Source organism: Molossus molossus, unplaced genomic scaffold, assembly GCF_014108415.1.
Source record: "Molossus molossus isolate mMolMol1 unplaced genomic scaffold, mMolMol1.p scaffold_m16_p_4, whole genome shotgun sequence".
Classification (NCBI taxonomy): Eukaryota; Metazoa; Chordata; class Mammalia; order Chiroptera; family Molossidae; genus Molossus; species Molossus molossus.
Window position 1 is genome coordinate 104,505,127 of NW_023425377.1, and position 24,132 is coordinate 104,529,258.

Consider the following 24,132-nt stretch of genomic DNA (forward strand, 5'->3'; position numbering starts at 1 on the left):
CTATGCTCGGGGTTAGCAAATTTAGCATCTGGCGTCCACTGCCCTCCCAGGAGAAGGATCGTGGAATCAGAGGCTTGGTAAGAGGTGCGAGAGCCAGGCCTTCACCCCCAGGGCCAAGAGTGACCACTTCAGGAATCCCGCCCGTCTCTATGCTCCACTGTTAGAAAGGGGAGAAAAGTGCTGTCCTGAGAAACGTGTTTGCTGGTGACCATAAAAGCCTCCGCCAGACCCTGTAACCATGGCCGCCTGTTCCCTGAGTGTCAATACAACCGTCTTCACTCTTCTGTGCGACTGTGTGTGCCTGTGTGCATATGCGTGTACACCCATGAACATACGCACATGCAGACTTTCTAAGTCAGACTTCATAAGATGAGGTCTTTTCAAGATCTTTCTTCAATGACCTAGGTCATTGAGGTACTTGGATGATTCATTACAATGAACTAAACAGTGTTTTGGGTGCTATGAACTTTGACCTTCTGTGATGTAGTCAGAAAGACTCTGGTAGGCTTTCCATGAGAGGTTCTAGACACTCAATATATTGAAATGAGAAATAGCAAGTCAGCTCCTAGAGACATCATGGTCCTCCAACACAAACATACAAACGCACCACAGTGGTGAGTGTGACAAGTTGTGTCTGACTTTGACATTTCGGGTAACAACCTCCAAGCCTGGGAGATGACAACATGACTGGCAGGAAGGGAGAAGTTCCATCGGATGTCTTCAGATACTGTTCTAGGCCCTACTTAGGGAGAGAGTCAGGAAGGGGGACCCCCGGGCAGGACAGAGCCACCGTGTCAAGCAGGCAGTTGTGTGGGAGGACAGCTTGGCCACAGCTTGGCCACTCTGCAACCATTGCAGAGAATGTCTGTCGGGAATTAGGTTTCCATCATTAGTTTAAATTCTGGTGATGTTGTGAGCACGAGAGCACATCTGCCTCTGCCATCAGAGCTGAGTCAGAGCCCTGCCCAGGCCTGCCTCTCCCGACCTGCGCGGGGCCCCCACACAGCAGGTGACTGTGGCTCCCAACAGCGTAAAGAAAGAAAGACCTCATTGTAGACTGCATTTTGATCCCCAGTTCAAATTGGACAACTCCCTCCTCTCTCCTCACTTCCTTGCATTCTTCTGTCTCTGCCTCATTCATGCTTTAAATCATACTAACTTGCTACATTGAAAGGGCTCTTATTCTCCAAACCCTCCTTGATAATCTTCCAAAAGAGAGGCATGTGATGAAGAGGTTAGAGCACAGACAGTGAAGTCAGAAAAATCTGAATTTATGCCCTGGTTGGTCTTGCTCAGTGGTTAGAGCCCTTGGACTGAAGGGTCTTGGGTTTGATTTCTGGTCAGGAGCATGTACCTGGGTTGCAGGTTTGATCCCTGTCCCGGTCGGGGTTTGTGTGGGAAGCAATCAATCAATGTGTCTCTTTTACATTGATTTCTCCCACCCCCCACTTCCACTCTATCTAACACTGAAAAATATCCTCAGGTGAGGATTAGCAACAACAACAAAAAGTCAGAATTTAAATCCTAATTTTCCTATCTAAACTTGGGCAAATCACTTATCCTCTCTGAGCCTGTTTCCTTATCAGTAACCCAGGCCCAGTCATTGTGAGCTACTGCGACCAGAGCCTAGCACCTTGTCGGGCACACAGTGGGCTTCCACAAATGGCAGCTATTAAAGCAAATACTAGAAAATGACAAGTGGTCCGCTTGAGGTCCCCCTTTCAGCTTAGGCAGTATTCCTCTCTGAACAGTAGAGTCATCTGGAGAGCTCTGAAAAGCCCTGATGGCCAGGCCTCACACTAGCTCCATTGCTTCAGACTCTCGGGGGGCGGGACAAGGTATCAGGGTTTGTACAGCTGCCCAGGTGACCCAGTGTGTGGAAAAGTGAAGACGCACTGGATGGAGAGCTGAGTGATAAACCCACCAGGGCAGGACTGCTGCACTACAAATCCTGAGACAAGCCCCTTGCTTCCAGGAATGTCCCCGAGGGTCATGAGTGCATCTCACAGTCCAGAGACAAGATGCCCAAACGCCAGGCGGCTGGGAGCCAATATAAGTATTGCCAGCCACAAGGGGCCCAGCCCTTCCAGGGGGCCTGTGGCCTCCGCATTCCTGCCTGACACTGTGGACAGGAGGAAGTGGCTCAGTTCCCCTCTGCCCTGGCAGGGACCCGGGCTCTGCCCTCTCTACGAAGGCCAAAGCTGTCTGCTCTAGCGAAGAGCCAGCAAGCCCTGCCCCACTGACCTGGGGACACCTCCTTGGACCGACGCTTCTATTTTCAGACCGCCAGGCTGCATCCATAAATAACCTCTGGGAAATACTGAGCAGGTCCTAGTGCTGGTCACCTTTCCACTCAGGAAACAGACAGGGAGTTCAGCCAGTTCCCAAAGGCTAAGTATACTGATGACACATATTAAAAAGCAGAAAACAAAACAGGCCCCAGGGTGGGATTTCCCAGAGGCCACCAGCCCCTGCCCTCCCCTGCTCTTCTGACAGTGGGAATTTTGCTCCAGCCCCTGAATCCGTGGGGAATTTCGGATCCGGAATGCGGTGGCACCTCCTCAAGGGCCTGTGGCGGAGAAGAGGGTGGGGAACATCAGTACAGGAGCAGAAAACGTGAACAGGAACTAAAATGTGTAAAGAAGGGCATTTTGGCCTTTAGAATGAATCTGTGAAAGGCAAGAACGGAGAACGCAGGAACTAAAAGACGGAAATAAGGTGGAATGGAAACATACACATACGAGTGAGGAAAGGGTGCCGGGCCCCCCTCCCCTTTTTTCTCGTGGAGTATTAGAACGATGGTAATTTTTTTTATATATTTAAAAAATATTTAATGAGTACAGGTTTCTTAACAACAAAATACACATTTTTAATTTAGAAAAGGAAGATGACTCCAGGAGGGATTACAAATTGGCACAGGGACTTTGGAAAAGAATAAGGCTGCCCATACAGTCCATCCAGCAATTCCCGTTTGGGTATAACCCTGGGTGCAGATGTTTGCCAGCCAGACAGAAAGCGTGTTCGTAAATCACTGGTCACAGCCTCAGCCCTGGTCTGCCCACGGGGGGTGGATGAACTGCACGCAGAAGAGCGGGGGAAGGGAGCTACGGCTGCCTGCATGCGCAGAGATGAACCCCGTGAGCACAGTATTGAAAAGCGACCACGCTGTCACAAAAAAAGGCAGTTCTACACCATTTATACAAACACCCCCTAAAAAAGCAAACTATTGTTTCGTGATCATCATATATGATAAAATTATGTAAAAAGCCCACAAAATTCAGTGTAGTGGTTATTACCTCTGGGAGGAGGGACAAGGGGAGAGACAGTCAGGGAGGGTGACTATCTGGAATGTTCTATTTCATCAGCTGGTACTATGTTTACTTTATGTTCTTCTTTAAACCATACATATGCATTGAAAAGCCCTCTTCTTATATGTGATATATTTTATAATAATAATTAAAAAAACCAAGGGGGAAGATTGAAGTAGTAAGAAAAACAAGGGAGAACTAGGAGAAGAAATCAATGAGAGAAAAGAAACGGTGAAGAGAAGAGAGCCATTCTGTTGAGGAGGCAGCCATCAGACTTTGGTCTGGGCTGCACAAGTACAGCCAGTAGTTGTTGGAACTGCAGATTATTGCATCAGGAGCGGGTGCCCCCGGGGCTCACCCTCCACTCACTGTCCTCCCCTGCTCTATACTCCACCGGGTGATCGGCGCATTCTCCTCGTCCTGACAATCACTGCTGTGCTGATGCCCAAAATTCTACCTCTAAATAAGTCACTTTCACTGAGCTTTAGATTCTTGCTATAGAATAAAGGTTTGGCCCTGGCCGGTTTGGCTCAGCGGTTAGAGCGTCCACCTGCGGTCCGGAGAGGCCCGGGTTCGGTTCCCGCTAAGGGCATGTACCTCGGTTGCAGTTTGTCCCTGGCCCTGGTTGGTCGTGCGGGTGGCAGCCACTCGATGTGTCCCTTTCACATTGATGTTTCCCTCTCTCTCTCTCTTCCTCTCTCTCCCTCCCACTCTGTCTGTACAAAAAATGGAAAAATGTCCTCGGATGAGGATTAAAAAAATAAATAAATAAATAAAAATAAAACAAATATTAAAAAAAAAAAAAAGAATAAAGGTTTGTGTCCCCCCAAATTCATACATTCAAACCTAATTCTAGTGTGATGGCATTTGGAGGGAGCTGTTTGGGAGGTGATTAAGTCATGAGAGCAGAGCCCTGATCAAAGAGGTCCCGGAGGGTTCCCTCACCCCCTCCGCATGTGAGAACACAGCGGTCTATGAACTGGGAGGCGGGCTTTCATCAAACACAGAATCTCCCAGTGCCTTGATTTTGGACTCCTTAGACTCTAGAACTCTGAGAAATAAGTTTGTATGCAAGCCACCCGGTATGTGGTGTTTTTGCCATAGCAGCCCAAACGAACTAAGCTCCTGTATCTAACTGCCCGTTGGATAGCTCTCCTTGGCCATCCACACAGACACCCACACTCAGCAGGCCTGGAAATGACCATGATCGTTCCTTTCACGTTGCTCTTTCTTATGTGATCTCCTCCGGCCTGCAATGGCACAACCCTCCATTCAGTAGTCGGAATCACAGGTGTCATCGCCGCATCCTTCCCCTTCCTCTTATTCTATATTCTGTAGACCCTTGAACCGTGTTTATGCTTCTTTACACCTCTCAAGTCTTCTGTCTATTTGTCCCCATCCCCACCATCATGACCGGAGTTCAAGCCTCTCTATATTTTTCTTAGGAAACTATAATAGCTTCTTAACTGAACTCCTAGCCTTCAGGCTGGGTGCCCTCACCTTCTGCCACTTGCCAACACAATGACCTGGCTGGCACAGAAATCTGACCATTTGACTCATATCCTAAAATCTAAATGTCTGTAAAAACCTGTAAGATCAAGTTCAAGCTCCTTAACCTCACATGCAAAAGTTGCCCAAATCGCCCTGGCCGGTTTGGCTCAGCGGTTAGAGCGTTGGCCTGCGGTCCTGAGAGACCCGGGTTCAGTTCCCGCTAAGGGCACGTACCTCGGTTGCAGTTTGTCCCCGGCCCTGGTGGGTTGTGCGGGTGGCAGCCACTCGATGTGTTCCTTTCACATCGATGTTTCTCTCTCTCTCTCTGTTCCTCTCTCTCCCTCCCACTCTACCTGAACAAAAAAATGGAAAAATGTCCTCGGGTGAGGATTAAAAAAAAGGTGCCCAAATCTAGCCCGTTCTGGCCTCTGCAACTTCATTTTCACTCCTCTTAACCCAAAGCGTATACTTGTACATCATGGAATCACTTGTGCTTCACCATACACATACAAATCCTCTTTTCTTCTTCCACTCGCTCTGTCTCCAATGCCCCCTCCCAAACCACAGCTTCTCATGCTTTCAAGACCAGCTTATTATATCCCGAGGAGACAGCAACTTCTTAGGCCGGCGGACTGTTGCCAAGCCAAAATATTGGCCCTGATGCCAAGGATTTTCATTTTTTTTCCAAAGGGAAATTTAAAAAATCTCAGTGTTAATGAGAAATCCACCAGTTTTTATGTGAAATTTCCCAACACTTTACATTGCCTCGGGTGTTTTGCAAACATTGTCTAGAGTCAAAGAAAACACACCTGGAGTCCTGGCCGGTTTGGCTCAGTGGTTGGAGCGCCAGCCTGTGGACCAGAGAGTCCCAGGTTTGGTTCCCGCCAGGGGCATATACCAAAAACAAAACAAAACACACTGGATTCTGAAATCAGACATTTTGCAAATTTGGTCAAGGTGCTTCACACTAAGTTATTCAGACTTGGTTTTTAATAACTCACCTAGTCATCACAATTTTTTTTTCTGTTACTCCTTACCTGAGGGTATTTTTCCATTGATTTTTAGATAGAGATAGAGTGGAAGGGAGGGAGAGAAGAAGAGAGAGAGAGAAAAACATCAATGTGACTGGTTGCCTTCTGCATGACAACAACTGGGGCCAGGGATCAAAGCCACAACCCAAGTACACACCCTTGACTGGGAATTGAATTTGTGACCCTTCGGACTGTGGGCCGACACTCTAACTACTCAGCCAAACTGGCCAGGGCTCATCCCTCCCATTGATGTGCCAAGAGCAATCAAGACTCAATTACTACAGAAGGGTGTACAGTCCACACTAGGGGTGCACCTCGAGGGCCCAGCTCGGGTGATTAGGAAGGCTGTGCCACTGGATCCCACTCTATGAAGCCTAGGAGACATAGCAACTCTACTAATACATAGAAACAAACATCGGGAAGCAGCCAAAATGGGAGACAAAGAAACAAGGCCCAAATGAAAGAAAAGAACAAAACTCCAGGAAAAGAACTCAACAAAATGGAGATAAGCAATCAATCAGATGCAGAGTTCAAAACACTGGTTATAAGGATGTCAGTGAGAACTTCAAGGAACTTAAGGAGAACTCTAATGAACTTAGTGAGAACATTAACAGCATAAAAAAGGACCAGTCAGAAATGAAGGATGCACTAACTGAAATAAAGAATAATTTACAGGGAATCAATAGTAGGGTAGGTAAAACCAAGAAGCAAATCATTGGCTTGCAATATAGGAAGCAAAAAACACCCAATCAGAACAGCAAAAAAATAAATAAATAAAAATAATCCAAAAAAATGAGGATAGTGTAAGGAGCCTCTGGGACAACTTCTAGGGTGCCAACATTCGCATCCTGGGGTGCCAGAAAAGAAGAAAGAGAGCAAGAAATTGAAAGCCTATTAAAAAAAATAATAATAACAGAAATCTTCCCTAACTTGGTGAAGGAAACAGACATATAAGTCCAGGAAGCACAGAGAGTCCCAAAGAAGATGAACCCAAAGAGGTTCACACCAAGATACATCATCATCAAAATGCCAAAGGTTCAAGACAAAGAGAGAATCTTAAAAGCAGCAAGAGTAAAGCAGTTGATTACCTACAAAGGAGCTCCTATAAGACTGTCAGCTGATTTCTCAAAAGAAACTTTGCAGGCCAGAAAGGAGTGGTAAGAGATATTCAAGGTGATGAAAAGCAAGGACCTACAACCAAGATTACTCTATCCTGCAAAGCTATCATTTAGAATCGATGGACATATGAAGAGCTTCCCAGACAAGAAAAAGCTAAAGGAGTTCATCACCACCAAACCATTATTATATGAAATGTTGAAGGGTCTTCCTGAAGGAGAAGGAGAACAAAAATATGAACAATAAAATGGCTATCAATACATATCTATCAACAACTGAATCCACAAACAAAATGAGCAAGCAGAACAGAAACAGACTCATAGATACAGAGAACTTTTTGTTGCTTGCCAGATGGGAGGGGACTGAGGGGCTGGGTGAAAAAGATGAAGGAATTAAGAAGTACAGATTGATTGTTAGACTGATGAACCTCAAAGGGAAGGGGGAGGGAGGGTGGGATGAGATAAACCAAAGAACTTTTGTGCAATGACACAGACAACAGTATGGGGAAGGCAAGAGGGGGACAGGATTGGGGAAGAGGGGGTCAATGGGGGAAAAAGGGGGAACAACTATAATACGTTCAACAATAAAGATACATAAAAAAAATTAGTTTTGGTAGCCAAGCATAGTGTGTATTTTATAGTAGCTACAACTATCAAGTGAATGAAAAAAGTGAACGAAGTAAACTTGAATTAAAATTCTAGTTACTATGCTATATATGCCTCCTGGTAACAACCCAAAAGCATAGTGAAATCCTCTATTTGTATATTGCTCAGGAAATCCCAAACATGAATCAAATCTCATTATACCAAACCTGGTGACCCCGTAATTGCTGTTGTAAGTAGGCCACCAGCTGGAGCTTGGAAATGTTTCATTATATAGAATTTTTATTTTTGTTGTGATTATAATTACATGTGTTGTAATTAAATCTAAGAGCTCTTCTGAAACATGCATATATTCACAAAACCCATGAGAATTTAAAGAAAATATATAGAACAATAACCTCATGTCCACATGTTTTTTATTGCAAGAACTGCAATGCACGCAGCAATTTCCAAGATGCCTCCAGGGATTGGAATCTTTGCCTTCTGACCCAGCATGACACCAAGAAGTCAATTTCTAGTTTTAAACACTGTCCTTCCAAATGCTTTCTGATTCTACAGCAAACCCACCTCCTCCTCTTGCCTGAAGTCAGGCTCTGAGGGAAGAGAGAGAAAAGGCATTTTAAAATATGATTTTCATCCCAGAAGTCCAATTGCTTGGCAAATTAAGTTAGGTTAACTAAAAATAACTTAGGAAATTTAGAAGAAGGAACACCACACATGATTCGATTGCCCCCTAAATGCAACTCCAGGATGTTGTTCATAGAATTCTCGAACAGCCTGGAGTGACAAGCTTCTATCTAACTGCTTAACAGTTAGATGTTGAAGGACTCAACATCTAGCTGAGTAAATGGGAATTGTTAGTTCAACTAATAACCAGTTTGGTCACTTACTATGCTTGCTGTAGGGGTGGCACAGTGACTAAGGCACAGCCCCTGCCCACCAGGAGTCCTCAGAGGGAGAAAGCCACAGGGAACTGACCATTACAGTGCCCTGCACCACGCTCCCTCGGGGACAAACTAGAGAGTACAAAGGGGTACCTATCCTCTACAGTTTTATGTAAAAACCCATCAGGGCCCCCTTAAGAGTTCTGCAGCTAATCCTTTCTCAGATTTGCCCAGAATGTTTCAGAATAAAATGCAAACCTTTCCCTCAAACAAACAAACAAACAAAACCAAAAACCACACCTAATCATCTATTACTGCAATGTCTTCCCAGATTTGAGTTAGTGACCACTGGCTGCTTCAAAGCAAACAAACTAAAAAGCTTGCCTTGGTTTTCCCTATTCACACAAGTGTCTGATCTTGTTTTCATCCTTGCGTAGTTATGTGCTGTAATAATAACTTGTGGCAGTGAGTTCTCCTGGGTTACTACTATTCACTGTGAAAGGCAAAGTTTCTTTGTTTCATTGGTGGGGATTCGTGTGGGAACCATTATGCTCCTGTTAAAGAGAAAAGCTAAGTCTTAAGCTGGTTAATAGCAGTAAAAAGGGCCATTCATTGCTCTGCTGGGGAGATGGTTGGGAAAGAGGGTCAGAACTTCTGGCACATGGTCTCCAATCTGTCCCTCCATACAAGCCATTTCAGTCCTGCAGCATCTTCATCTAAAACAGAAAATAAATGTCTTTCAAAGTATTTGAAATGTCACCTATTAGGCTGATGTCCTGCAGAGGCGCCCCTTCCTCTTTGAGGATACAATGTCACATCGCGGCACCCAAAAAACATGGGGCTACCTTGGGGAGGCACCAAACAGGCAACCGTCCTAAATTCCATCAGACAGATTTGCTATCTATTTGCCAGGTCTCTGGCAGTCTTTGGAACTAAGGGTTTCAATATTTCATCACCAAATCACTGCATTTACTGGGCACCCACCTCAGGTCTGAGACTAAGAACATTAGGGCAGTGGTCTCAATATGTGGTCCAGTAGCCTCTGCAGACCCCTGCAGGGGCTCCACAAGCCAACATTCAAGCATGGAGCCCTTCAAAGTGCTAGAGAGATAAATGCATTTTAATGTCACAGGGGATAAAAAGTTCTTTGATATAGTTTCAGATTCGACCTGGCAACCAGTGTTAAACAAAACTGTCATTTGTCAAGTTTTTGTGTAGTGTCAAAAAAAAATCCATAATTATTTGAAAGGCTATTAAAATACTCTTCTCTTTTTCAACTACCCATCGAAGTGGGGCTGGATTATCTTCACGTACTTCAACTAAAAAACATCTTGTAAGAGGGAGCGTGCAGAAGCAGGTGTGGGGTTCCTGCTGTCTTCTGTCTATTAAGCCAGACCTTACAGGGATCGAGAACATGCAAATCAATGCCACCTTTCTCACTTATTTTCCTTTGTTTTAAAATGTAGTTGCTTTTCATGAAAATATGCTATTTGTGTTCATGTGTTTTAGGCATGTCATTATTTTCAAATGAATTAAGTAAATATGTTTAACACCTCTGTATTCATTTTTAATACTGTAACTATATAAGTAGATATAGCCAACATAAGCAAATCTTTGATGTCTTCAATCATTTTTTTATTAAAAAAAATTTTTTTTCTTTATCAATTTTGAGAGAGAGAGAAACATCAAAGAGAGGGAACATTGATTGGCCGCCCCCTATATGCCCTCCACCGGGGATCGGGCCCACAACCTGGGCATGTGCCCTGACCAGGAATCGAACTGGCGACCTCTTGGTGCATGGGTTGACGCTCAACCACTAAGCTACACCGGCCGGGCGTCTTCAAGAATTTATAAAGTTAAACTTCTTATATTGAGATAACTGTAGAGTCACAGGCAGTTATAAGAAATAATGCAGACAGATATCAGGTACCTTTTACTCAGTTTCCTGAGAACAATGGTAACATCTTGCAAAACTCTAGTACAACATCATAACCAGGAAGTTAACATTAGGAGGGTCACAATACAGAATATTTCTATCACAAGAATCCCTCTCATCGCCCTTGAGTAGCCACACTCGCTCGCCACCCACCTCCATGCCTTTCCTACCTGCTGGCACCCGCTGGTCTGTCCTCCATTGCTGCAATTCTATGATTTCAAGGATGCTATATAAATGGAATTATACGATATGTAACCTTTGGGACTGGCTTTTTTAATTCAACATAATTCTCTGGAGATTGATCCGGGTTTTTGAATGTATCAATAGTTGAATTTTTTAACTGCTGAGTAGTATTCCATTGTATGAATGTACCCTAGATCGTTTAGCCATTCATTCACTGAAGGACACCTGGGCATTTTCAGTTTGGGGCTATTACACATAAAGCAGATATACACATTGAGGTACAGGTTTTGGTGTAAACGTAAGTCTTTGTTTCTCTGAGATAAATGCCCAAAAGCATAATTGCTGAGTCATATGTTAATTGCATATTTTGTTTTTAAAGAAACTGCCAAACTGTTACTCAGAGTGACCATTTCAAATATTGAACTAGCCTTGTATTCCTGGAAAAAAACCCACTTAGTCAGGGTATATACTTTTCAAATATATTGATAAATTCTATTTGATAATATTTTTAAAGGATTTTGGATGTATATTCATGAGAAATATTGATCCAAAATGATTTGTTTACTTCTTTTGTCTGGTTTTGGGATCAGGGTAATACTAATTTTATAAAACAAATTGAAAAGTGTTCCCTGTCGCCCTGGCCGGTTTGGCTCAGCGGTTACAGCATCGGCCTGCGGTCCAGAGAGACCCGGGTTCGGTTCCCACTAAGGGCATGTACCTCGGTTGCAGTTTGTCCCCGGCCCGGGTTGGTCGTGCAGGTGGCAGCCACTCGGACACATCGATGTTTCTCTCTCTCTCTCTTCCGCTCTCTCCCTCCCACTCTACCTGAACAAAAAATGGAAAAATGTCCTTGGGTGAGGATAAAAAAAAAAAAAAAGTGTTCCCTGTCTTCTATTTTCCGGAAGAGATAGAGCAGAATTTGTATTCTTTTTTACACAAATTGTGGAATTCTCCAGTGAAACGATCTGGCATTTTTTTTTAAGCAAGTTATTTAGTTACAAATTCAATTTTCTTAATAGTTACAGGGCTAATCAAATGATCTATTTCATATTGAGTGAGTTATGGTAGTTTGTGTTTTTTGAAGAAGTGGTCCATTTCATCGAAGTTGTCACATTTATGTGCACACAACTGTTCATAATATTTATGTATTTTGATATCTGCAGGGTCTGTAGAGATATCCTCTGCTTCATTCCAAATATTGGTAACTTGTATCTTCTCTCTTTTTGTCTTAAGAGACTTATCAATTTTATAATCTTCTCAAAGAACCAGCTCTTGGTTCATTGATTTTCTTTATTTCAAAACAGATGTTTCTCTGTTTCAATTTCATTAATCTTTGTTCTTTTTTTATTAGTTTTTTCTTCTGCTTTCTTTGGGTTTAAGTCCTTAAAGTGGGAGCTTAGATTATTGCTTTGAGACGTTTCTTCTTTTCTAAATTTCCTTTTCAGCACTGCTTTATCAGTGTCCTACACATTTTTTAAACCAATCTAACAATTTCTGTCTGTTAACTGTCATGTGGTCCCACTGCCACCATGGTGAGGGTGGCCTCGTTACCCCTCGGTGGTGCAAGTCCTGACTCTCCGCCAAGCTGCCTCTGACACCACCCACAAGGCAAGAGGGGCTGTTGCCTCCTTACTGCCAGGCGGCCCGTATGGTCTCCAAAGACACCGTGTGTGTGCATGTGTGTGTGTGTGTGTGTGTGTGTGTGTGTGTGTGGTGGGGGGAGGCTCACAGGTAGCAGGGATGAAAATTCTGGCTCCCCGCTTGGCCTTTTTCTGACACCACCATGGGAGTGTTAGGGTGCATCATTGCAGCCTCATGGGGGTAGAACTTGGGGTCGCACTGGGCTTCTCTAGGTGGGTTTCAATGGGCTGTGGTGTTTGCCTGGAGTGGAGTGGTTGTTGTCTGAGACCTTTCTGTCTGGCCAAGCTGCTGCTCTCCTGATCCTTTAGCTGAGAGAGGGGGCTTCTGTTGGGGTTTTTGTTGTCTGCAGCATTGATATTTTCGGGTTGATGCTTCTTCACCTCCAAGTCTGAGATAATATGAGACAAGAGGTAAATCCAGGGAGGTCACCTCTGTGTCATTCCTTGGGTCCCAAGGCCCTGGACCACTCTCCCATCCTCTCTCCTCATTTCAGACCTTCCTTATGCTCATTTGACATATAATGTCCAGTGATTTTTGTTGTATTTAGCGTGAGGAATGTAGGAAAGTTTGCATATCCTCTTCTGGAACAGAAGTCTCCACAATAACTCGTTAAAAGTGTGAAAAGAACCAGTGGGTTTGAGAACCAGCGGTCTGGGGGACACAAAAAGTATAAATCAAAGATCCTCGCTCTCAGGCTGATAATCTTGCTGTGAAGGTGACACATTAGACATTTTTCATAGTTAGCTCTTTATGTTAAACTACATAGCTTAAATAAAATAAGCGAATACCAATTATAAATGATAAAAAAGATCCTTTTCTGTTTATGTTATTATCGCAGACTTGCTTTTCTGCTCCCCACCCCCGGGTAGCAGACTCCTTTACTCCGCACCATATAGCAGGTACAGGGACCATTGTTTTTTGCAGTCCACGACAGTTTACAAAGTGTTCTCATGGACATTATGATATTTGATCCTGACAATAGCCTTATAAGGTTGGCAGGACCAGTATCATCATCACCAGGGCTGGTCTTTGGCTGGCACACACCACTGCAATTGCACTGGCTGCTAAAATAACAAACTGCTTCTGTAAAACCTGCTCCTTGAACCCCAAGCATCCCCCTGCCACCTGTTGCTCTACGTCCTAGTGACTTTGCAGCTAAAAGGTTAACACTAGGCCAAGGTGAGACCTTGCTGGTGCCAGATCTGGTGCCCGAGCCCCTCCTGTTTGTCAAATGCACTGACTGCCACCTCTTAGTCTCCCTCATGAGACACTGAGGCTCCAAGAACAAGTGACCTGCTCAAAGTGTCCAATCCAGGATTTCAGGATCCAAATACGCAGATCCTTCCTGAGCCAATAAATAGACACAGAAGTATGGGCAGCAGGGCTGACCGGCAGCCCCTCTGAGGCCTCCCCGCACACCCTGCCCTTCTCCCCTGTCTCTGTCTGTGCCTGGGCATCTGCTGTTCCCCTAAATGACCCAGGACACCCACTGCAGAGCCTTCTCCAGGGACCTCAGCCCCGCTGATCTCCCTGCTCTAAACTTCCTGCTACACACCTGCCCCAAGCCCCTCACTCACACGAGCTTTTATGGAGGGGCTGGGGGGGGGCTCGCTAATGAATCATGCATGTTCGGTTTATATTGCTCCCCAAAGATCCCATGCTCCTTGAGAGGAAGGACCAGCATGGAATCCCAAATCACACGGAACACAAGGTCACGCGCACCGTGGCTCTAAAGCCCGCAGAGCCTTGAGTGGAGTGGCAGGTTCTCAGGGGCCAGCGCAGTGAGCCCGCTGGGCAGACGTGGTCACACAGCAGTCCCCGCTCCTTTCTCCTGCTGGCTCTCCTCCCACTCAGGCTCTGCCACCGGTCCACACCCACGGAACGAGAGACGGACGGCTGCCAAGCTGCTTCCCCTGTGCCCGCAGACACTGAAGGAAAGGTTTCCACGCGAGAGTTATGTGACTGGTGTGTGCTCACTTCCCGTACCATTGCTCAGGGCATACATATTTAACAATAAGAAATGACCCAGACTTTGATGAGTCCGTGGGAAAGCGGAGGCAGGTGGAGGTCGTTGACGCTGCTGAGGGGACCTGGGTCGGCGAGGTGCAGGGGGGACAAGCAGGCCAGCCGCACTGCCACAGCTCCGCTGTGCGGCCTCACGTCCCTCGGGCCCTCCTGGGACGACACCGCTGCTTTCAGAACCTGAAATGCTCGGAGCCCATAGCAGCCGATGTGGTGGGGTGACCTGTGACAGCGGAGATGGTCCCTCAGTTCTGAAGCCTGACAGGCTAGGATGACCCTGCTCCATGGCAGTGGCTGGGCAGGTATGTGAGGGGACAGTGTGGGCTGAAGAATTCCCTGTGACCTGACTTGCATGTTCAGTCTCCCAGCTCCCTGCCCCTCCCAGGCCTCTTCCTGCTCTGTCCCAGGAGCTGTTCTTTCTTTATTTTTATTTTTTCTTTATTGATTTTAGAGAGAGAGGAAGGGAGAGGGGGAGAGAGAGAGAAACATCAATGAGAGAATATTGGCTGCCTCCTGTGTGCCCCCCACTGGGGATGGGGCCTACAACCTGGGCATGTGTCCTGTGCGGGAATCGAACCGGTGACCTCTTGGTGCAGGGTCAATGCTCAATCACTGAGCCACACTGGGGCCCAGGGGCTGCTCTTTTAAGGGGCTTTGAGGTAGAGCCCACCATGCTCAGAATTCAGACCCCGTGAGTGGCCAGCTATGCACCCTGGCCGGCAGCTTGCTTCTTTCTTGAGAAAGACACCGTGAGAAGGAGGAGAGGAAAGTGAGAGGATTAAACACGAGGAGGAAGGGGAAGAGCCTGTGGGAGAAGGAAGGGGCAGAGGAGCCTGGGCCACCTGCCAGCCGGGCGGGTCGCAGCCCTGTCATGAGCACAGGAGCGGCTGGGCCGGAGGCGCCGCTGTGGGCACGGCAGACATCGCTGTGAGCACAGGGCGGCGGAACCTCCTTGTTTGCTTTTCCAGGACTTGCACAGGAAAACAACCTGAAGCCTAAACTAGCCGTCCCTGTGCAGAGTGGAAAAGTTGAGGTGACTGAAGAACACGTGTTCTGTGGCAGGGCTGGGACAGCGATGGAGGCTGACAGGCCGGCGTGGCCACCCAGGGGCGCCCCCAGAGCCCGCATCCCACGACAAAGTCCCCCTCTCTATAGGCCTTTTGCGGACAAGGCCGGATGCCAGGCGGGGCCCGGCAGGGGTGCCAGCAGGCCGGGTGTTCTGCCCTCACCCACCTGCCTGCCCCTCTGGGGACCCACCTCTGCTCTTTGACTGCCGGTAGGAGAGTCTGGTTTTACACGGCTGCGATGGAGGGCGCCTAACGTGTGGCACAAAACACCAACACAAACAAAATCCCTCTACCTTTCTCCTTTGTGAGCATTCCCTCCCCCAGGGTCGGGAGCTGCGGAGGGCAGTTTTCCCAGCAGTAATTACCTCTTGCAGCGAGGCCAGGCCGGAGGGCGGGTTCTGCTCGCGCCACGCCCACTGTGCAGCTCTGCAGCCGCCCGGGTCCAGGCCCCGCCTCCCCGCGCACCCACACCCCAGGCCCACACCCCGCGGCCCGGCTGGGAGGGCGCCTGGCCTGGGCCCCGGCTCGGCTCTCCGACCCACCCAGCCGTGGGCGGCCCAGGTGGGAACAATACCTCCTTTCAGGGGAGGCAGGTGGATCCGTTGCGACAGAGCAGCAGAGGCAGGCCTCCCTGGCGAGGCCGTTCTGGAAAAGGGAGTATGGACCTCTGTTTCGAGAGGGAAAGGCCACCAGGTGCTGTCGATGGGCCCATTCCTCACGCCACTCGCGGGCTGGAGCCAGCCGGTCCGCTGCGGCCTGGCTAACTGGCTGTTAAAATTCCAAAAGGCTTTGGTTCTGGGTGTAAATAGCGGCTGTCCCCAGCCTTGCCTTGTACCCAGCCGCTCGGCCTCCCCCTGCGAGGACCCTGGACTTGCCCGGGGCCCAGCTCCTAAGGCGCCAGGCAGGGCCCTGCAGGGACCCGCTGCCTCCCACTGGTCAGTGCTGTCGTTCTGATGCTGAAACCCAGCCCCAGCCCACACGAATTGCCCTCCAGAGGTCACATGGCCCCACGCTTCCTCCCCGGGCCTTCTCCACCTTCTTTCGCGTGATTTCTAGGGTGCGTGCTTATTTCCATTCGGGTCTTTTCTCCCTTCCCAGGAAGTGGGGAGACAGGATGAGAAAGAGGTCGCAGTGCGAGGAGGGACCTGGCTGTGTGGGCACGTGCGGGCAGGGCCTGAGGGGCACGTCTGCCACCTCCGCTGATCTGAATGTGGACAGTGAGGCCGGGTTTGGGTGGAGCCCGGGAAGCCGCACAGCAGGTTAGCATCCAGCCGGGCCCAGCGACAGGCCCCGCCCAGGGCTCAGCTCTCCTGACAGGCCCTTTGGCTCTGCTCAAACCCAGGGGTCTGGGGGCTGCAGTGGCTTCTGTTCACTGGTGAAACCCTGAAGGACAGTGGTTCCAAGCACTTGGCCAGAAGAAACCCCAAGTCCTCTAATGCAGCCCTCTGTCCCCACAAACGCACAAACCATTGGCCTTTCTTTCCAGAGCCTCCCAGGCTGGTGGCGCTGCCCGTGGAAACAGCAGTGGGGACTAGACGGGTCGGCAGCCCTGACGTGGTGGCCACTCCTGGGGTGCAGCAGCCAGGGGCTTGGCTGTGGGCCAGCAGCAGAGCTCGGGCTCATAGAGTCGGAATCTTACACAATTTGGGGGTCACTGTTAGAGAAATAACTCCAATTCACAAACACAACATGAGATGCAGGGCCTTGGCAGGAGCCCACACAAGGAAGGGGCCTTGATGTGATGCCCCATTGACTTCACAGTAAATTCACCTCTGGTGCAACGTCCTAATAAGCAGGAGATGGTGTGTGTTTGTTTCCTGGGGCTGTCCTGACAAAACACCACATGCTGGGTGGGTTCACACAACAGAAATGTCTTATCTCCCAGTTCCGGGGGCCAGCAGTCTAAAGTCAGGGTGTTGGCACGCCGTGCCCCTCCGAGGCCTGCGTGGGAGCCCTTCCCTGCCTCTCCCTGTGTCACACGGTTGGCCAGCACCCTTTGGTGTTCCGTGGCTTCAGCTGCCCCACTCTGGTCCTTGCCTTGGTCCTCACATGGCACTTTCTCTGTATGTCTCTGTCTTCACGTGGCCTTCTTCTCAGGACACCAGTGATATTGGATTAGGGGCCCACCCTACTCCAGTATGACCTTATCTTACCTAATTACATCTGTAATGACACTGTTTCCAAACAAGGTCACATTCTGAGCTCCGGAGGAGTGGGACTTCACCATGTTTTTCTGAATGTCCACAGTTCAACCCATAGCAGGTGGGGGTGGGGCAGTAGGGGTGGTGGCAGAAGCAGCGGGCGCTCTTCTGGGACCTAAGGGCTGGGAGATCGCCAGCTGCGGCTTCACTGGACTCTCGGGGTGGGAAGACATTCTGTCCCCTCCCCGGGCCACCTGGAGAGGACAGCATCTCCCCGGGACCCTGCTGGCCCAAGGGCTGCTGCTTCACCTCTACTCTTGGTGTCTTTGCTCCGTGGACTCACGGCATCCCTTTGCTCGTGCCAAAGGAACTTGGCAAGTGTGGGTGGAGCACATGCCAGAAGCTCTGACACTCTGATCACCGGTCCCTGAGAGTTCACAGCCTGGTGAAACACTGGATGAAAACTGGCCCACGAAACACCACGCCAACATGTTCCCAGCCACAGGGTACAAAGGCCAACTCCCGGGGCTTGCCAAGCCCAGCGGAAGGGGTAGATGTCCAGGTGGTTAAAGCAGCAGGTAATTTGAGCTGGAATGCGCTGTTGTTTATGGTTTTCTTTCTTCTAAGAGATTTGCCCTCTTAATTAGGTTTTGCTTAATCCCCCAAATGAATTTATTTTTGCTGAGCACACAGCAAGGGAAAGGGGGAGCTCGGAGAGAGCTGGGTGGCAGGAGGAGGCCAGGCTGGGATTAAAAACAGGCAGATTATCACAAGGTGGGTTTTTGACATACATTCAGTAACCACAACCCCAGGTCTGCCCAGCAAGGTCACCCATGGCCTGGCCTGGTCGGTTCAACATTCTAATTAACCAAATGCCAAAGAGGCCGGGCATTTCCAATGACATACACCCGGCATTAAAATGCTGCTCAATGGCTCATCCATGCTGATCCAATCATCCCTTGGCATCCTGAAGGCCCCTGGGGACATCACTTTGGAGGTGAATTGTCCATGGATACAGGGCTGTGCTTGTGAGTGATGTGGGGACTGGCTGGTCCTATGACATGACGTAGGCGCTGCTTCCTGGTCACACAGTTCAAGGGTAGAAGAGTCTGCTCATAAGAGCTGGTGGTCGTTTGGATTTTAGATTAAGAAACAATATTGTAATGGCCATTTGGCTGTGTTTGAAGTTGAGCCCATGGAACTGGTCATTGATGGACCACTTGTGGTTAGATCATGTTAGTTCTTGCTGAGCAAGGACAGGCAGGATCTGTGCTGAGCCAGCCCCTCTGCTCCTCTGAAGGCACCACTGAGACCCTTCTGTGATCCTTTGGCCTCTGGACCACCCAGCTGCGAGCTCATGGGCTTTCACTGACTGACTCAAAATGCCCACCCCTTCTGTCCCTTAGTCATCCAGACCTTGAGTCTTGCCTCCCTGTGGGGTAACAGCTTATGCCTTCCCTGCACGAGAGCTCACAGTTCCTTACAGAAAGCGAGGCTCCCTGAGCACCCTCTGACTGTCCTGCTCTCAGCCCCAGCCCCCAGGAACACTCAGCAAGCCACAGATGTCTATGCCCAGGTCTGCTGCCTTCAAAGGGCTAGACAGCTGTGCCCCCTGGGAAACCATTTTCTCTTTGTTAATCCTCACCCAAGGATATTTTTTCCATTGATTTTAGAGAGAGTGGAAGGGAGGAAGGAAGGGGGAGAGAGAGAGAAAGAAACATTGATGTGATAGAGACACAAAGATTGATTGCCTTCTGCACACCCTTGACTGGAGCCAGGAATCAAACCTGCAACCCGATATGTGCCCTTGACTGGGAATCAAACTCGAGACCCTTTGGTCCATGGGCCGACGCTCTAGCCACTGAGCACACTGGCCAGGGCTGGGAAACCTTTTCCTTTCAGCCAACACCATGCTGGAAAGGAGATGCGTGCTTGGCCTGCGGTGGTGGCTGAAAGGAGCTTTGCATCTGTTTGGTGTATGTCATCTCACTTTGGGGCTCTTTGAAATCCTAGTTGGTGATCACCAAGGCACTGAAAGCTGGAAACATCTGTTCAACAGTTACTATATGATCAATAGAAACTATGTCTATCTTTAAAAATACATTTTATTGCCCTGGCCGGTTTGGCTCAGCGGTTAGAGCATCAGCCTGCGGTCCGGAGAGACCCGGGTTCGGTTCCCGCTAAGGGCATGTACCTTGTTTGCAGTTTGTCCCCGGCCCTGGTTGGTCGTGCGGGTGGCAGCTACTCGATGTGTCCCTTCACATCGATGTTTCCCTCTCTCTCTCTTCCTCTCTCTCCCTCCCACTGTCTGTACAAAAAATGGAAAAATGTCCTCGGGTGAGGATAAAAAAAAAAAAAAAAGTACATTTTATTGATTTTTTTAGAGAGAGAGAAAAGGAGAGAGAGAGCGAAACATTGATGTGAGAGAGAAACATCAATCAGCTACCTCTCGCACGTTCCCTACTGCAGATCAAGCCCGCAACCTGAGCATGCGCCCTGATGGGGAATCGAACCAGGACTTCTCAGTCCATGGGAGGACGCTCAATCCACTGAGCCACACCGGCCGGGCTCTATTTTCACTCTCATTGCAACTCAGGGACTAGCATTTTACTCAGCTCAGAGGGGACCCTAAATAAGAATATTTAGGTGAATGAAAAGGTGAGTAAAAAAATGAGTGACATATCAAAGTGAGCGTGGTGGTAACATGGACAGAAAGGACTCGGGGGAACCACAGCACTCAGGGAAGTTCCCATGGAGGAGTGAGGCGTGCGCCGCGCAGCTGAGACTGAGTGGGATTTAACCAGGTCATGAGAAACCAGAACTATTTCTGTCTAAGATCTAGGGAGGAAGGGACCTGTGCCGGTAGGGATGTAGGGGTTCAGTCAATCAACAACTGTCTCCTGGGGCTCCAGGCTATTTCCCCATGGGACCAATTTAGAACCTGCCTTGGAAGTTGGAAGGGTTTGAGGTCACAGCAGGCCCACAGCAGAGGCCATGGGGCAGGGAATGTGATTCAGGTTCTGCTCAGGCAGTGAGTAGGTGTGTTTTATGCTCTGGAGGAGGAGGGTTAGGAAAAGTCAACATCTCTCTCCCACTCAGTACCCTGACTCTTAAGCACTTGTACTGACAGGTTTTCCACGTGAACTTCTTGAATTTTTCCTAAAGATTTTCACCAGCACCACCTACTCCCAGTGTGTCATCTCGGTTCCCACACAGACTCATCTGTTCCACACAGACTCATCGAGCGCCTGCCATGTGCCAAGGATTCTTCTAGCAATAGCTATCATGCAGCTTACATTCTCCAGCAAGGAAGACAGATAACAAAACAAGTAAAGAAAAAAGAACTACGGTAATTGCTGGTGTGAAAGGTGCAATAAGAAACATCAACGAGGGCAACCTGATAGGGAGTGACAAGGTGGGGGTGGGGTGAGCAACGGTAAATGTGGTGGCCTGTCAGTGAAGGTGGCTCTGAAGAAGTGAGGTGAGCTGAAAGCTATAGAGACAGTAAACTCATGACAAAAGTCAATAAAGAATAGGGAATAAAGTTTTGAAATAGTATCTGCTAGAAGCTGAGATTCACTGCTAATAACAAGAATTAACTAACGTGGCTCAAGTATGTTAGAGATTTATTTCTCTCACATAAAGTAAGTAGAGAGCTAGGCAGCCTCCAGATAGTACAATAGCTCATCAGGGGCCTAGGTCTTCTATCCTTCTGTTCCACCATTTCTAGTGCCTAACTTCTAGCCTTATGATCACATCATGGCTCAAGACCGCTGCTAGAGCTCCAGCCATCACATCTGAGTCCCAGGCAGAAACAATAAAAAGGAGAAGGGGTGCCCGGCTGGTGTGGCTCAGTGGTTGAGCGTCGACCCATGCACCAAGAGGTCGCCAGTTTGATTCCTGGTCAGGGCACATGCCCAGGTTGTGGGCCAAATCCCCAGTGGGGGGCGTGCAGGAGGTGACCAATTGATGTTCTCTGTCATCGATGTTTCTATCTCTCAAAAAAATCAATAAAGAAAAAGAAAAGGTATAATTAAGAAAAAACAAAAAAGGAAAGGGGTAATGGGGGCACTGCCCAGGTATCTGTCTCCTACTGAAGATACTTTTCTGGAGATTCCATCCAGTGAATTTTTATTTGAAGATCTTTGACCAGAACTTCGTCTCATGGTCACAAGACATAGGGAGGCAGAGTCTTTTAGCTGGGCTCTGCCACTAAGATATTGTGTATTTAAGTAGTTATCTCTGCCTCCAGAAGTCAAAAGATACTTCTACTTCAGACCCCAAGAGCGTGAGCTTCTGTTGACAATACTGATGGATGGAATTTAAGTTTAAGGCATTTTTTTTTTTTTATCCTCACCCGAGGACATTTTTCCATTTTTTGCTCAGGTAGAGTGGGAGGGAGAGAGAGGAACAGAGGGAGAGAGAGGAACAGAGAGAGAGAGAGAAACATCGATGTGAAAGGGACACATCGAGTGGCTACCACCCACACAACCGACCAGGGCCGGGGACAAACTGCAACCGAGGTACGCGCCCTTAGCGGGAACCGAACCCGGGTCTCTCAGGACCGCAGGCCGACGCTCTAACCGCTGAGCCAAACCGGCCAGGGCGATGGATGGAATTTAAAATGGAGCAATTTCCCCACTGATGATCTAAGTCAGAATTCAGAGGCTGGCCGCTCCCCATCCCCAACCAGAGCCCACCTTCAACTTTCCCTTGACTTTACCCCCTCATATTAAGGTCATTTGGATACATTCTGTTCTCTTTCCTGAAGAATAAGGAATGTGGTGTTTTTCTTTTCTCTTTATTGATTTTAGAAAGAGAGGAAGGCAGAGAGAGAGAGAGAGAGAGAAATATCGATGAGAGAGAACATCGATTGGCCGCCTCCTTCATGCCTCCCCACCCCCATACTGGGGATCAGGGCCACAACCTGGGCATGTGTCCTAACAGAGAATCGAACCGGCAATCTCTTGGTGCATGGGTCAACGCTCAACCACTGAGCCGCACAGCCGGGCTTTTTTTATTTTGGGTTTTGTTTTTTTTGCTTTTATTACTCAAAGGAGCTTCAGGTTTTTTGGGTTTTTTTTTAGCTTTCTGACTCTGGGCTTGTGCCTTCAGTACTTTCCCAATGATTTTCTGCCCCTCAATAAGGAAAACACGCTCGACCCTGTCACAGACTCCTGTGGCACACCTGGGCCCACGCTCGACCCTGTCACGACGCCTTTGGCACACCTGGGCCCACGCTCGGCCCTGTCACGACGCCTTTGGCACACCTGGGCCCACACTCGGCCCTGTCACGGACGCCTCTGGCACACCTGGGTCCACGCTCGACCCTGTCACGACGCCTTTGGCACACCTGGGCCCACGCTCGACCCTGTCACGACGCCTCTGGCACACCTGGGCCCGCCACAGGCCCTGCTGCCATGTCTTCTCGTTTCAGACGACCTCACTAGGACTTTAGGTCTCACGGCTCGAACTCCACGAAGTTGGCCTGGGCACACGCCACACGCAGACCCTGGTGCTTCCCCAACCTCCTTGGTGTAAAGGTGAACAACTCTATCACCAGGGGTTCGGGACAGCCTCGTCTTGTTAGACGCCGTGTTGTAGGACAGCCTCCGATGGTGTGTCAAACGCTGCACCGTTGTGAGTGCCGTCACACAGGTCAGAGAACTGAGTGCCAGATCCTGGCTCCCGCAACTCCACATGGCGGCCGACTGCAGGGACTAACTGCAGGGAGAATGAAAGCAGCCGTCTTTTTTGTTGTTTTGTTTAAAGTACGTGTAGTATATTTCTTAGTGGCCACCCAAAGATATCAAGTCCTTATTCTTGCAACTTTCGAATGTCACCTTATTTGGACAAAGGGTTCTTGCAAATGTGCTTACATTAAGGGTTTGGAGCTGGCCTTGCTCTGGGTTATCTAAATAGGCCCTAAATGCCAACACAAGTATAGTTCTGAGAGACAGAGGAGAGGAGAGGAAGCAGTGTGACTGGGAGGTGGAGATTGGAGTGATACAGCCAGAAGCTGAGGACACCCGAGCCACCAGAAGCTGGAAGAGGCAGGGAACAGATATTCCCCCGTCACAAGGAGGTGGCCTTGCCAACACTTTGATTTTGGACTTCTGGCTTCCAGAACTTGAGAGAATACATTTCTGTTGTTCCAAGCCACCTGATCTATGGTGCCTTGTTATAAGAGCCCTAGCAAATGAACGTAGCAATGCACCAGCCTGGGGGGATTTTTGAGTTAACGGCACATCTTATACTACAAAAACTAATGGATTACATTTTAAAAACAATTAAATTGTTGAAAAACCAGTAAAGAATGGAAAATATATCTCATTCGTGAGACTATAATGATGTTTTAGTTAAAGAAATTTTGAGAAATCTCAGTGGAAAAAAGCAACAATTTCACCATATAAAATTGTTAAGCCTTTAAAATAAAAATGACAAACTAACCGGTGTGGCTCAGTGTTGAGTGACGACCCATGCACCCAGAGGTCACGGGTTTGATTCCCAGTCAGGACACATGCCCAGGTTGTGGGCACGATCCCCAATAGGGGGCATGCAGGAGGCAGCCAATCAATGTTCTCTCTCATTGATGTTTCTATCTCCCTCTCCCTCCCTCACTCACTCTAAAATCGATAAAGAAAACATTTTTAAATAAAAAAAGTTCAGCAGGGCTGATCAAACAGATCTGTGACTGCCCATTGCCTCTG

The 24,132-nt window shown here is 48.3% G+C and overlaps 1 protein-coding gene across 1 annotated transcript; it reads right to left on the reverse strand.

Moving 5' to 3' along the window:
* Nucleotides 1-12,353: 12,353 nt before the first annotated feature.
* On the reverse strand, nt 12,354-23,124 carry LOC118643979 (60S ribosomal protein L34-like). The gene is made up of 3 exons (XM_036282281.1): nt 22,817-23,124; nt 22,474-22,610; nt 12,354-12,580 (listed from the first exon to the last, which is right to left on the reverse strand). The coding sequence occupies exons 1-3, from the start codon at nt 23,122-23,124 to the stop codon at nt 12,354-12,356; spliced, it is 672 nt and encodes a 223-aa protein (XP_036138174.1).
* Between the last annotated feature and the right edge of the window lie 1,008 nt (nt 23,125-24,132).

Coding starts and splice junctions, on each gene's coding strand:
- LOC118643979 (XM_036282281.1), bottom strand. CDS start 23,124: ATGTGGAGTTGCGGGAGCCAGGATCTGGCACTCAGTTCTCTGACCTGT. Junction 22,611..22,816: donor AGGGCCTGTGGCGGGCCCAG/GTGTGCCAGAGG, acceptor GCGTGGGCCCAG/GTGTGCCACAGGAGTCTGTG. Junction 12,581..22,473: donor AAAACCTGAAGCTCCTTTGA/GTAATAAAAGCA, acceptor ATATTATCTCAG/ACTTGGAGGTGAAGAAGCAT.